The following is a 15,476-nucleotide window of genomic DNA, read 5'->3' as shown; positions in this document are numbered from 1 at the left end:
GAGAGAGAGAGAGAGAGAGAGAGAGAGAGAGAGAGAGAGAGAGAGAGAGAGAGAGAACTTGTAATGCTGAACGCAGCACAACGCAACCGCAGGTATCGGACTCTGCGGACCTTGCAATTAACAAAACAGATTACTCTCAATCAACGAACACCTACACCCCGCTTCGTCGTACGCGACGTGACAGTTTCCGCCGGCTTTCTGCGACTCACCCCGTGTGAGCGATTCCGTAGGGAAATAACAAACAGCGCACCCCACATCGCATCGCCGGGTTCGACCCTCGTCGAATGGAGCCGCGCGACGACTCGACTCTTTCCTTCGAGTCGAGTCGAGGGAACTCGCGGTTGTGACGTGTGTATCACACGCGTTTACCGAGAGATATTTATTTTCGCAACGCTACCATGCGATCGTCGCGCGTCACTCGATCCTGAAAATATTTCAGATACGGCGGCCAAGCACAAAGCTGATCTCACCTCTTCCACATATCGAGCGCAAATAAACTTCCGTACCAGTTACGCGGTAATTTTGTAACTCTAGGTTTCGTTAATTTTTATAGTAAATTTGCGTAATATTCCGAGAAATGCTTAGAGGATTTCTCCCGCCGTACTAAATCGAACTTGCGAATCGATCGAATTCGCGGAAATTTTCGTCGGGATTAGGATGCGCGCGTCGGGAAACTGATAAATATATTCGTTGGAAATGCTTACTCGCATTTCTAATTGAGTTTCTCTCCTCTTAGCTGCAAAGAGGAAACTCGACGCCCCCGACGCTACATTCTCCCGTAATATTGGAGGCGTAGCAAACACCACCACGTAGCAAACTCGAAAGGCATCAAACTCAAAGAACTTATCGTCCGGGCGTCTGTTCGTGCTGTCGCTTGTCGACACGAAAAAGCCAAAACGCGAGAACGTAATCGTCGGCTTGATCGATGTGCTACAGACTGCATTACATACCAAAAATTGCTGGAAGGTTGGCGTGCTCGAGTTTACCTGCAACGGATCGGAAACTAACTTCCGCCGCATTAATACGCGAGAGCAGGAGGTTCGATATACCGTTATAGAGCCGCCGGGCGTTCTTGTTTCGGCAAATATCTACCTACCTACCCCTGCCTGCCTGCCTGCCTGCCTGCCAACTAACCAACCAACCAACCAACCAATCTACCTACCTACCTACCTACCTACTTACCTACCTACCTATCTACCTACCTACCTACCTACCTACCTACCTACCTACCTACCTACTTATCTACCTGTAGCTAGATGAAGTCAACAAATCTTTCCGCGCAGACGAAGCCAATGGTTTCGAAGGATCACGGGCGAAGTAGAGAGCATACGTTTGCACGTTTGAGCGAGCGCGTCTCGCCAGATGCGACACTTCCATCATTCCCTTTCCGTTCTTCCGCGCGCGACGTTTGATTATAATGGACACTCTATCTGCGCGACTTCCCGGCCGACGTAATAGAAAGTCATTGGTAACATACGGTCGCGGGTCAACAAGGTTAATTCAGTTTACCACCGATTTCCAACGCCACCAACCACGTAATCCCGCCGTCCCAGCCCCGCGCGCGCGCTCCCTCGGCGCGTCCTCTCCTCCACGCCGTCGTCCTTCACCGCCGGGTCCAACCCCTCTTTACCCTCTGCCTCCTTCCTTCCTTCTTCACTAATTCCGACACGCCTGACTTTGCACACCGGCTCTCTGTGTGTGCGCGAGGGTGGCGAGGTGCAAATATTGATTTGACGACCGTAACCTCGCGGCGCTGATTTGCCCGAATGGCGGCCTGTCTACGAACCATCGAAGCCAATTTGCGGGCTCTTTGTATTGTGCCCGTCTAGTATTGTCCTATAAAGTGCCGCAGGGTTCCGCTAGTGACAGAAGGCATCGCCGGTCTTTGTGACGCGTTTTCGACGCGCTTGCTCACCCCGATACTCCGGGCTAATACTCGGTACCCGGCGATTCTTTCATAGCGCGCACATATCGCTCTATATAAATCAATTTACGCGTAAATATTTTTTAAGTCATTTCTCTCTTCAAATATTCACATAAAATAAAAATGACATGAAAATATTTTTTTGGGTGATTTTGTCCAAAGTAAAAATAAAGAGAGAGAGAGAGAGAGAGAGAGAGAGAGAGAGAGAGAGAGAGAGAGAGAGAGAGAGAGAACTCTGTATCGCTTTTGAGCTCGATATACAGGTCTCGTTCGAAAAAGAGAACGAACCTCCACTTTTGTACTTCTCACTTATCACGTCCCCGAGAAACGAACACACTTCCCGTTTCCTTCGCTCTAACAAACCGATGTGGCTCGCGCGGGGATCTACCGTTGAAATGTTTTTGCGCGGCCTTACCGGTATCTCCGTTAGAGAACAAGAAGTAGTCACGGGTGAACGAAACGCTAGTCGGTAACGATACCGGCATGCCAAGAAGAAGATATGATTCAAGTCGAGAAGTTTCTACCGCCGGCGCGAGAACGGGAAAAACGGTAACTCGGTGCGGCACGCCGCGACGGCGCAAGAAAACGGACACGAGGGATAAAAGCGGTAAGACAAGTCGTGGTGGCTGAGACAAGCGGGAAGAAAACTGCGGCGGTCTCTCGCTTCATATCTCCCTCTATTTCGTAATCATTCATTGAACGGGCAGCGACCGATCCATTAAGGAAATTAAACGGGTAGCGAGTGCACCCTTCTGATCCCGCGCGGCACACTCGATTCGCATTGCGAAATATTTGCGAAAAAAATTGCGGAAGACTTCCTCGCCTGCCATCCTCAAATAGCGACACGCTGATACACTACAACAGAGATGGAGAAAGAGAGTGACAGAGGAAGCGATATCGAGACTGAAGCCACGAAGAATTCACCTTGCTGCAAAGAGAGAGAGAGCGTTTGGGATATATATCTCCGCTCGGTACACGTAATTCGCATATAAATCGCGCAACTATACGGGAAGGATTACCGGAATTAATCACGAAAGTTTCATATCGAACAAACGGTAGGAACGATATAAACGCGGCGGTAGGATTTTACGCGGGACATTGGGTATTAACGAAGTTCGCTCCACTTATATTCGATACCGGGAGAGACCGCAAACGTTGTCGGGGGGATGTGCAGAGCGAGGGTAATTATTCGAAAAGGCCAAGTAACGCTTGCGACAACCGACTTCCGTTGACGAGAGGAGGAAACGAGCGAATATCCCTGGCATCATTCTTTCCAGGATCGATCCAAGATCCCTAAAGTCTCCCTACGGGAGCTCCGGCGTGCTCGCGTGCGCGGTACAGTCGGTTCGGTCTGGCCTAGGGGCCACCACGTGGACGGTTTCAGAATGCAATTCTTTGGGAATTGGCTTCGGGGTTTCCGCGGGATTGCCTCGATTTGGGACGAATTACTTTAACCCGTTCTTTCTCTTTCTCTTTCTCTCGCTTGGAAAGGCAGCTCGCTCGCGTCCCGTCGCCACTCGGCACCGTTGCTCTCCTGGTCGCGAGAAACTTCCTCCGTGAAATCCCGCTTCCGAAATCTGTACACGTCGGGCGTATCCTTCGCCGGGAGCAACTCGATTTTCCGGAGGTCTTGTTCACCTAGCTCTCTCTCTCTCTCTCTCTCTCTCTCTCTCTCTCTCTCTTTCTCTCTCTCTCTTCGTTTCCTGGAGGCTTTAGGATACTAGGGTGATGAGGAAAGAAGCAGGAACGAGGTGGCGATCGGGTATTCGTCCCCTACTGTCCGATCAGGGCGATTTATCGTGCCGCAATTGACATTGTTTTCGCGCGGAACGTGCAACAGGCCATGCATCTTCGCGGGGGATGCGAGATACCACGGCGAGATAAACGAGAACGTCAATATTAACTCTTTCCCACGACCGCGACGGCGCAGCCGAAACACGTCGATGCTTATGCGGCGAATAGCTGACGGAAGATATTTTACAACGCCACGGGGAAGTCGTTTCCATGCAGCCACGCGAACGTGTTCAAAATTTGACAGTGAGCATAATATATCCCGCGATGCGATTGTGCGCGCTCTCGCGAAATCCTCGCGAGTTCCGCAACGCATCTGAGCGTAGTAAACTGCGCCGAAAGTATGAAGTCTCTTTCTCCAGTCGCAGCGTAATAAAAAATGTAGTAATTCTCGTAGTTTTAGATAAAAACGGAAAGAATATTACAGTTTCTTTTTCATTGAATTTAAATTCTTTTCAATTTTCCTATGTTTCAAGTAGCTTGAGAATATACAGTTCATCTTGCCAAGGAAGATTGTAAATCTCGCTAGAAACAATTTTTCAATAAAACATTTCCCTTTCTAAAATATAAATATCACGTATGAAATGAAAATATAATCAATTATTATAGCAATTTTCATGTTAACATCTTCTCCGTATATACACATTGATGATCCAGTTACGCAGGTGTGATTTCATTAAATCAACGACAAAGCTTTTAACGCGCAATAACGGAATAAAATGCAAATTTGCGTTGCCCGAGTTTATTACTTTGTTTCCCGTCATGCACCGTTACCGGAACACTACTCCATGAAAAAAGGTTCACGTTAAATTGTCGTGCTGCTCGAGAGAGATTTTGAGAGGAAGCGAAGCGAACCATCTCCCCTAAGAGAGAACAGTCCCATGTAGCGTCAGATGTCAGTTAATAATACCTGCATTCAAAACGCTGCACGAGTTTGCTTTCTCTGGCAGTCCGCTGACAGATTTTTTGAATGAAGTACTGGTAGCGCTGTCGCTTTAACGCGAGCTACACAACAACGTCGAGTGGCTCAAAGAATTCCTCTCCTGACGCGTTCTCCCGGCGTCGTTGAGTCCGCCCCTACCTTATTTACGCAGGTAAGACAAAGTGCATAGTCAACAAGACGCGCGGCAAAAGAGCGGCTTGAGTGCATTAAAATCCTGTTTAAGGCAAACAACCGCGCGCGCGTGAACGAACGAACGAACGAACGAACGAACGAACGAACGAGCGGGCAGGCAAGCAGGCAGGCAGGCAGACAAGAGATGCATGTGTGTGTAGGCCCCTCCCTATGTCCTTCCCCTTTTATCCTTCAACGGTGACACGAGTCATTATAATAATTACGTCGAGTCCCACGATGAAACGGACAAATATTTTACAAAAAGCTTCAGCGCTCTCTTGCTTCTCTTTTTTTTACGTTGCTCGTTTTTATTATCAACGTTCTCCTCTCTGCCGCGTCATTGACAATTATATTTCGGCCGATAATTCGACCTTCGACGCGTCATTTCCGCGACGTCGTTGAATCTCAAACGCCGCGTTTTCAAAGTTACAACTGTATTTGTTTGTCGTGAATGACGCGCAACAAGATACGTAACTCGAGTGACTCTGCCATTTCCTTCGCCTCTCGCAATTATACCCACTTTTACAATTTTCCGCGCCGCGATCGAGCAACTGTACCTTCCACACCCCGCTCGCCACTCAGCGCGCCGGCGCGGCCCTGCAATTTCACACTGGAAAAAGTTTAATTACTCCCGGTGTCTGGGACATATTCCGGTGTAAACACACTGTCCGCGCGTCGGCTGTACATACAAGCGAAGGACAGGTAGCTCTGCCGCTCTCGACTAAATTCTTTCATGGAGAGAACGCGGCAAAGCCGAGACGTAACACCCGCGTTCACTTGGGCGCCGGGTGTCGTTCCACTCCTTCTCCCCTCTCTTTCTCCCCATCATTCTCTCTCTCTCTCTCCCTCCCTCTCTCTCTCTCTTTCTCTTTCTCTTTCCCTCTCTTTTACTCCCACTGTGTCTTTTTTTTGCTTTCGTAGTCTGCGAGGTGGAGTTTAAATTGGTCCGCTTTCCGCCGGCAATCAAAGTCTAATCAAACTTTAACGAGTATCACGAATGCTCCCTGGATGCCCGTCAAGCCGGAATTCCAGCTACCTCTGTCTCCTACAGGACTGCGGATAACAGCGGATTTACGGCTCTTTTAAAAATTTCAACGACGCCGACGGTGGCCGATCCAAGGAGCGACACCATGATTAAACGTGACAGCCTGTTTTTTTTCTCGTCGGTTTTCCTCGTACGCGAGATTGGAGCCTCTCCCGATTTTGTGCGCACGCCCGTTTTATTGGCTCATTTCGATCAACGGTTCGATGACTTTCCCTTTTCGCGCGGACCGTCTAATCGGTTCCGAGGCGTTATCTCGCATATCACAGCCGAATGGAAACTCTACGCGGATTTTACAGCCGACGTCTCCGGTTAACGAGCAATCTCCCATTTCTTATTAACAAACTTGGATCGTTATGCCTGCGCGGTGCGAAATTTTATGTATTTCATGCCGCGTCTTCCTCTCTGCCTCACCACCTCGTTTTTTTTCCAGCGAGCTCTTAAGAAGCACCTCTCACGGGTGCATCTCCCCGCTCAATAATATTTGCATAATGGACTTTCGACGAGAATTTATTCGCTCGCAATTTACGTAAGCACGCAATGCTTTTGACGAATATATTGCCGGGATTGTTAATTTCAAATGCGCTTTTATCCCGGCAAACAATCGTATTCCGACTCGGAACGCGCTAATATCGCGCGTAATATATACTCGCGATTCAATTTAACCGTCATACTGATGCAACGCGATAGCAATGGGCTGTATAATACAACACTGAGAGCGCAATAAACCATAGATATACGTGCTGAATTAAATGCGTCAATTCTGCAAAAAAAGAAATGTGTATATTTGTCGCAACAAAACGGTACGTTACAGTCTTTGCAAATGTTCTATTCTTTGTCGAAGTTCGATGCGGTCGTGTTGCGTTTTCGGAATAAACGCCATAAAATTCCGGCGAATAATTCTAGCTTTCCTTCGCCGCGTTTTGTTGCGGCGCGCAATATTCGCGCGGAACGACCGTTAAACTGAACGTAATATACGGAAAATAGAATTTGCCCGAACACAGAAGCATTAATTTACCGAGCGGATGCACAGTATATACCGTTTCCCTTTACGCGTAATTTCGTTACAAAATTACTTTCGAGAACAAATGATTTCGGAATATAATGATCATATACGCGAAATACGTTTAAATCACGCTGACGACTTTATACGTATCATAGATCTACGAAGAGAAGTACGCGTTTGTTATGATACAGTTATACAATCGTTTCCACGATTTCATCACGAGTATCTCGCAAAACAGGCATTGTTCTGACGACATTAATGTCGCCGGCACAAGTGACACATATTCGACGACGTGATTAATCCGCGACGCGTCGATTCGATCAACACTATCGCTTTGTGTCCCATTAAAATCAATTATTATTGTTTTCAAGCCAGTTGAAACGATTTATTCGCTTTTATCATTTCAATCCTCTTTTTTCAAACTGTTGACAACGCGATGATTAAGACAGAGAGGCGACGATCATTAAGCGCGGCGGGAATTGGCGTGGTTCGTTTTTACGCGCGAGACGTTTTCCGCGAAGATCGACGACTCGCGGATATAATTTGCGATATTGAGGCAACCGTGTTGAAAGAGGACGTATTTACGCCGCCTCTTTCAGAGGCTGCAACTGCAAACAATAAACCCGAAGCCTCTAAAGGCAGAACTCGCACTTGTAGCCCAGGAGCGATCTCGTTTACACCGTTTCATTTCTTTGAGGTCCTGAATGGGCCGCGGTCGGTTTCCCAGCGCTAAACGAGCTTTAAAAGGCGCATCTCGCCGCCGCCGCCTTTTCGTGTTTTTAACCGAGCTGCGAGCTCGTCGCTTCGGGTATTACCGCTCGCTTAAGCTTTAGTTACCGCGGCTAACGTGGCAGCAACTGCGAAACTCGCGCTTGCAGCACTCGCTATTATCGAGATAACTGTTACACAGTTGCGCGGAAAAAAGCTACAATGCGCTTCTCCGCATCCCCGCGCGTGAATCTTCATCGGTGACGACATGACGCACGGGTGTGCCGACGAAACGACGCGTTCTACATCGGCGAATTATATCCTACATAATTCCATGGTGTCGTGCACGCCAAAATATCGCGCATCCGCCGGGCGAGACGGAAATCAAATTTTACAGGGAGACCACCTATTCGTAATAATGTGCAGCTGGTACACAGCGCGGGGATCTGGGCTTGAAAAACTCGAACAAAACGCCCGCAGCGCATAGGAGGGTACGAGTGCACAGGGTCAATAGGACATGGCTTCCGACAACCATAACGGACCCACATACACAAACCGGTTTATATTTAGGTGCGGTACGAGCGAGCTCGTGATAACAACCCGGAGAGGTCGGCTAGGTGGACTTCGCGCGGACGTTCTTGTAGGGGCGGTTTTACGGTTGTATGCGCGCGGCAAGGTGTACGTTAATTGATGTAATTATATTCTCCTTGCGCTCTGAAACATATATACGTATTTATATATAAATATATGTATATAAATACGTATATAAATACATATATGTACATGCGTGCTCGTCCGCACGTACGTTAACGCGTTAACACAAGGAGGTGCCCACACGCGTGTTTGCACGCGCGAATGAACGCATACGCAGAGAACACGGAGGTAAAACCGGGTAAAGTAGAGAGAGAGAGAGAGAGAGAGAGAGAGAGAGAGAGAGAGAGAAAGAGAGAGAGAGAGACAGACACACGTTCGTATGTGCGTGCGGTATATTGCGCCTGTGAAACAGAAGCGCACATTTATACAAAGAGGGGTTGTACTTGTAATAGCCTTATAATAGACATACCTTCGTTAATTATTATCCTGCTTATTAACCTGGGTACCCGATATCGACGCAGTGGTCATCGAGATCGTCGTGACAGAAAGAAAGAGGGTAGCAGAAAGAGTCAATGCACAGGGGGGAATTATCTACGTTATCTCATCTGCATAGAATAGACGTAAATTCGTGACGCAGAGATGGCCGTCACGGCTACGTCTATCCTGTTGTTCTAACTTTTTTCTGAATGTTCTAACATTTCCTTTTCTTTTTGAATCAAAAGGAATATAATTTACTTGAAGCAAAATGTTCTCTCTTACTAGAAGAAATTTCCATAAAGAACAAAACTTGTACTGTATCTAAAAGACGAGATTCGCCTAACTTTAAGAATATTGTGCTTAATATATTTTTTTCTTATATTTAAAAGAATTCTCTTAAGATCATATGGACAAAAGTAAAATTTCCTAGGATTTAAAGATTAGGGTATTATATTTTTTTGGGTGTTCCTCTTTCCTAAAAATTAATAATTTAAGAAACGCGTAATCGCGAATCATCAAGAAAGGAAATATGTCCGGGATAAAAATATAATGAAAGAAAATTAAAAAAACCGTGCATGCAATTGAAACGAGCTCCGCAATCTTTGAGATAATCGGTGCACTGAGAAAAAATATGTAGTATTTGTAATAATAATCACACACAAATAATTACTATAAATTATGGTCAAGAAAATCATTTTTTAATTAAATTATATTATAACGTTAGTGATAATATGCATGTTATCATTTTACTACAAAAAATATAGTTAGAATAAAAAATAATTTTAATTAAATCAACCATGTTTTTCTCTCAGTATGTGTCACGATACCGTGTAATATTCCGCCAAAGTAATCCGTTGAACAAAGTTGCAGAGTCGGAGAAATATTTTAATCGAATTGCCCGATACTACGAGCAACACGAGCGCGAGATTGAGTTTGTTGACATAACAAATTATCGCGTCGAGCAGCAGTTACAATTTTTCTCCGGCGTGGTTCACGCTCTAACGATCGCGCTAGTCTGTGAACGGCGTTATCACAAAGGGAGTTTAGCTCTTGCAATCAGGCCACTTTCAGAGCAGCGCTTTGCGATATATATCAAGGCACTGCGCCCGTTCAATGATCCCTTTTCGATCTACCGTTGTACGTACTCTTTGTGCGAGACGGTGTGTCACGCGTCGGTAATAGAGAAACGTTGAATCGCCTCCTTTCTGATACCTTCGTTTACCGAGACAAAGAGAAAGGCCACGGCGAGACGCAAAATAGTCGGCGCCTGGAAATGTCTCGTCCGGGAGTAGCTGCACAGGGGAGTAGCCGGGAACGCATAAAACATTTATTACGTGTTCCGGATTCCGTTCACGAATTTGCAGCCAATCAACGAGCGACGCGACACAATCCAAGGGTAATTGAAAAGTACGGAGAAGCAGTCGCGTTTCCTTCCCTTTCTTTCCCTCTCGTTGATACGACTTCGATACGCGAGAAAGAGGAAAAGGAACGAGGGAAACCGAACGAACGAGAGAGCGACTCGACGTAAAAGAGAGAGAGGGAGAGAGGTTACTTATAGTGCTTCCTGCACTACGACTTGCGCAAACTTCTGCCTCGCGCTGGACAGAATGCAGGATCGGGCGAAAGGGATGGGTCGCGTCGCTGGCGCGGGGTAGGGATACACGGGATGATCGATAGAAGTTCCAGTTGATCGAGCATTTTGCATCGACTGTCGCGACAGGCAACACCAACGCATCGATGCTGAATCCGTTGTTGCTGGGCTTGGCAGCCACGGCGACCCTTTTGGTCCTGGCCGTAGCTGTAATCGTAGTGGCGCTCTGCCGGAAGCACTTCACCGGCCGACCCGGGAGTCCAAAGCACGCTCCCATCGTGTGCGAGCCGCCTAATGCAGGTGCAACCACCCCGGTGCACCCTCAGACCAAGCAGGCGGTCGATGACATCGATCCGGACATCATACCCAACGAGTATGGTGAGTACGCCGGCGTTCCCCGATCGTCGGGAAAAAGAGTCGCGCGCGAATCGCGCCTTGCGTCGCGTATATCCGCCACAATTCGCTCTATTTCGCGTCGACGAGAATCTAGCTGGGTCGTCACGCGCGCGCGTATTTCCTTTGAATGTGTCACGAGACAGATACAGTGGTTCGACAGCATTAATAAAAAATAATCTCTGCTTTTTCGAGATGCACAAAAATGCACCAGGCGTAAAAGGTTTTACCAAATTTTTAACGGAATAACAACGCGTTGAGAGTGTGAGAGATGAAATATATTCGTAGGATACATATTTTACTTCATACTTGCTTAATATTGATAAAAAAAACTTGCGGTTTTATATTTTTGAGTACTGCATTGCGTTGTGGGCGAAATAAGCAAAAATCACGATCGTGACTTCTATCTTTACTGGAATTAAGTAGTAACAAGATAATCAAATAATGAATTGTTCCACAAAAAATTTGCCAAAAAAATTAGCAAAAAATTAGCTCTCTCGCTCATATTTTCATGGACATTTATAAGTGATGCGGAAATTTTTTCCTGACTTTATACGGATATTACTTTGCGTATCGATTTCTTGCATCGAAAGCCACGCGCTTTAATCTTCATAAATGTGCAACGTAATGTAATTAAATTATTGATGGATTCACATGTGGCGACAGCAATGCGCGTTCTATCGATATATTGTTTTGCACATTTTGCCGAAGCATTGTTTCGTTCTGAAGTACGCATTGAAGTATCAGTACGGTGGCGAATAATTCGACCGAGTTTTTTGCTTGATCAAACATAACGAATTAAGATCGACGCAAAATGTCATAGACGCAGCAGCAGTACGCGCCATCGGAAGAACACATGTTGTGCGCGCTTCAAATCCGCGTAAATGTGAATATAATAAAAGTCTAATCTGATATCTCATTTTCCAAGCGGCGCGGATATAATAACAAGCACGTTAGCTTTTCATACTTGTAACAAGCTAGTCCGCGAAGCAAACTTCTCATTTAAATTCATTTCAGCGCGATGTTACCTTTTCCATGAAAATGCATTTCCATTTGCGATATTAATACGAGCTACGTCGGCGAGTGAGCCATGCGAAATAATAATAATAATAATGATAATAATAATAATAATGTCGGGATATATGAAGATAGATCGAGATACTTAAAAATCGAGAGACGCTCCGCCCAGATTTCGCAATTTTCGCAAATGGAAAAGTCCCGTCCTGATAGAGGGGGAGTGAGCAAATCCTCGCGGAGTCTCGCTTTTAGCGTCGTAATGGAAAACACACGCGACACACAACACGACGAATCTCTCGTACGTGGGACTTATGTTTGTCGCGGTCACGAGAGAGGCTAGCATTTATAAAATAGCCGGTCCTACCTTGATTTAATCGACTAAGCGGCTTAGTCGTCTGGCTCTGCATGGCTTCGTCAAATCTGTTCACAGAGAGAAGACCCCTAACGTACACTCCCGTCTACAAGACACCGCCACAACGACGGAAGAAAGACCGAGCCACCGACGAAGATGCCTCGCCGGAAAAAAGGCCAATCGTTCAGCACGGTCTAGATTTGCCCCCGGATCCAATGCTAACTGACTGCCTGCCAACGCCTACTTTAAATTACCCGCAGAATCACGTGTCTAAACAGAGCACTTATAATCATCCGCCCACGATGGCAGATTTCAAGCAGATGGCGATGGACGCGTACAATCAGCGTAACAACCAAAACGTGAGTGAATTCCGCCGAAACGCACGATTTGTTGCTCAGTCTCATGATCGTTGCATAATCGATTTAATTATCGTGACTTTCTCGTCAAAGAGGAAATTCGAGTAAACTGCCCGCAATTTTCCAATGGTGTTTGTTCAGTTCTCTATCGTTAGCTTCCGCGTGTGAATAACGCAAAATTGGGAGCGAGAATTGGGAGAAAGAGAGGAAGCCGAAAGCCGACGGAATTACAGCCTTAATCGCGTCGGAGGGACGCTGCATTTTTAATATCCGTAATACCCGATTCGACCTCCGTTTTCGTCGTAATATTGGCCCCTTCTAACTTTCGCGGGGTTAAATCAGAGGGGTTGTTTTAAATATTAGGAGTTTCGACCAGAGAGCGGTGGAGAGTCAGTCGAGAAGGTTTGCCTCAATATGCGCTAGTCCCCCACTTTAACTTTTCCGGTTTAAGCAGATCTTTGAGTTATCTGCGCTTTCGTAAGTTTAATTACGTCCAAGTTTTCTCGATAATTCGACGAGGCCAGTCCTGATGCACATTACTCGTTTCGTGTACGACTTCCGCTCTCCTCCGTCAGAGTAATCGCACTCTGACGCGCGAGCTGCTACGTGCCAACTTCTTGAAACCTTTATCTTAGAAATCTACTTATCTGCCATTAGTTTGATACTAAGCCTGTGTTCGGATAGATGCTGTAAATACCTAGCCCAATAAATATTGTGCATCCCAAGACAGATACTGACAGATACTGCAATCAATTAAATCGTAAGAACTCTTCATATGATAATACCTACTTGAATGCGAATTCAAGCCTAGAACCGAACTATATATATACATATCGAAAAAACAATAGGATTTTAATAAAGATATAAAAATAAAGAATAAATATCTATTAATAAAGATATAAAGAAAAAAATATAAAGACTTCAAGAAGTTGGGTCGCGCTCTCTTCTCTGAAGCGTCTGAATAATTAAAATGCTTGTTCGTTAAAGTAACTATTGCACGACTCGTGTGTATCCTTTTGTCGTTTAATCATGCAACAGTCTGATGAAACGTCGAGGCGTGATTTTTCATGCTTTCAGATATATTATAGCCTTCAAAGGACGAGCAAAGGGCTTTCGTCGATGCCGCAAAGGCCCGTCTCGTCGTCGGTCTCCGCGCAAGGCAAATTCCATCAGCCGGAAGTGGTGACACGCTCGAATCGGATACAAGAGAGTTGTATATAAGTTCGAAGGGACTCCCCGCGGGATCAACCTCGTGAGCTTCTGAGACGCCATCGCCGCCGGCGATTATATTTGCACGCGTAAATGTAACGAGCGCGCGGATGGTGAGGAGCGTTGCAGAGAGAGAGAGAGAGAGAGAGAGAGAGAGAAGGAAAGAGAGAGAGAGAGAAAGACCCGTGGATCCCTGAGACGCGATCGCGAGGTCTAACGCGGCATCTTCCCAATAGTTGTATGCGAGAAAGAGAGAGTAAGAGAGAGAGAGAGAGAGAGAGAGAGAGAGAGAGAGAGAGAGAGAGAAAGTATGTATGTATTTGTTTGAGAGGAAAAGAGAGATATACTTAACGTTTACTGTACAAAACTGTAGAGGCTGGTTGGGTGTTCCGGATCGTATTGACGGGAACGCGGTCTCTCCTCGATATTACATTAAATCGATATCGTCGCTACCGGAGGTGGCTATGTTTTCGTACATAATTTTGCAGGAGAGACGAGATAAACGACGTTAGCGCAAGTCTTAGAGAAGAAGCCCCGTACACGTCCGGAAATATTTCTTTACTGACATTACTGAGATATAAGCGGTATATCGTACGTACAAAAGAGTCTAACCCCTAAGTAGTTAATGTCAATAACGAGAGAGATGAGGCTGGGTCGAAGCGTATGGGCTAAGGGATATCTCCGACGGCGCTTTATACTTTATTCATACTCCCGATTTCGCGAGAGTCGCGCGCAGGATATCTTTTTATATGGACCTCACGTGAAAATTCTTTTGGAACTTTTACAATCTACAAACTATCTTCGAGTCGGCCTCGCAGTCTCCTGCGAGGAAATATGGTTAGAAAAGAAATGGAGATGGGGTGGGGAGAGGAGAAGAAGAGGAATGTGTGTGTATGTATGTGTGTGTATGTATGTATATGAGTTTGCGAACGTAGCTTATCCAGCCTTATCCTCGAAATACTAACGATATTAATGTGATCGTATTCGAAGCTCACCACTGCTCATGTTTTTCGTACGCAAAATTTTTTATAACGACCCGAAAGAGAAAAAGCGTATTCGTTCGAGAGACTTTTCGCCGAAACCCGAGAAAGATCCTCTCTTTAAGGAGCGACGTCTTCGTTCCCGATCATCGACGCGGCACACGGACGTGGGTTTTACTGTTTATATATGAAACTAGTTTTTGTACAAAGATCTATTGTAAATAGACACGAGCCTGGTCCTAGAGTTATAGTCACTACTGTCCGAATTTCAATCCGTTACACGTTAAGATATGTCCGATCGCGTAAGATAAAACTCGATGGCATACGAATACGAATAAAGAGAATACGTTTCATCTGTTTTACACAAACGAGCTCATTCGCTTGTCGCTCCGCTTAACCTTTCCATGCTCCTCTCCATTAAGACCGTGGGATACGAGGAGGCGAAATTCCTGCGGCATGTGAGATGAATTTATTCGCGCAACGTGTGCATACTCGCGTTACACTTTTCCCTTATATCTCATACTCTACATCTCGAGCGGAGAAGAAATTTCTCCACGTGAGAACGCGGCGCGAGGGCATTTACTATGCAACGAGTACTTAACGCGGGACATGGTAATATCGCCCAATACGTGTACTTCGATTTATCATTTTCGTCGTGTACAACTACTCGAGAAATAATCTTCCGAGTATAATCTTTCTACTTGAAAACAGTGTAATCGTAAGAGATGTTCGATCTTTCGGATTCCGCGAAATAATATCTTTTTATTCTGCATTTTCGCATTTTTCCAAGGTAAGTATCGCACTTTTGATGCAGCAGCGCGTGAGCGAGCGAGTGAGCGCGAGTAATTACGGGAAATGGAGGTGTTTAATAACGGCAGAAAATGCCAACATTCAGTGTCGGCCTCGGTATGCCGAGAGACGC

The 15,476-nt window shown here is 45.9% G+C and overlaps 1 protein-coding gene across 3 annotated transcripts in view; it reads left to right on the top strand.

Moving 5' to 3' along the window:
* The window catches only part of LOC116843938 (hemicentin-2-like), a 205,718-nt gene extending 190,796 nt beyond the window's left edge, over window positions 1–14,922 (top strand). For all 3 annotated transcript variants that reach the window (XM_032814893.1, XM_032814891.1, XM_032814892.1), the window contains exons 10-12: window positions 10,377–10,625; window positions 12,088–12,368; window positions 13,443–14,922. In XM_032814893.1, the coding sequence (XP_032670784.1) occupies window positions 10,377–10,625; window positions 12,088–12,368; window positions 13,443–13,586 (674 nt within the window). In that variant the 3' untranslated portion in view covers window positions 13,587–14,922. The remainder of the gene's footprint in view (window positions 1–10,376; window positions 10,626–12,087; window positions 12,369–13,442) is intronic.
* Window positions 14,923–15,476: the final 554 nt, after the last annotated feature.

This window comes from Odontomachus brunneus, unplaced genomic scaffold (genome assembly GCF_010583005.1).
Source record: "Odontomachus brunneus isolate Ranch 3 - 2012 unplaced genomic scaffold, Obru_v1 Obru_scaffold_037, whole genome shotgun sequence".
Lineage (NCBI taxonomy): Eukaryota > Metazoa > Arthropoda > Insecta > Hymenoptera > Formicidae > Odontomachus > Odontomachus brunneus.
Note: the sequence above shows the minus strand (reverse complement) of the source record. Positions and strands in the feature narration are given on the sequence as shown.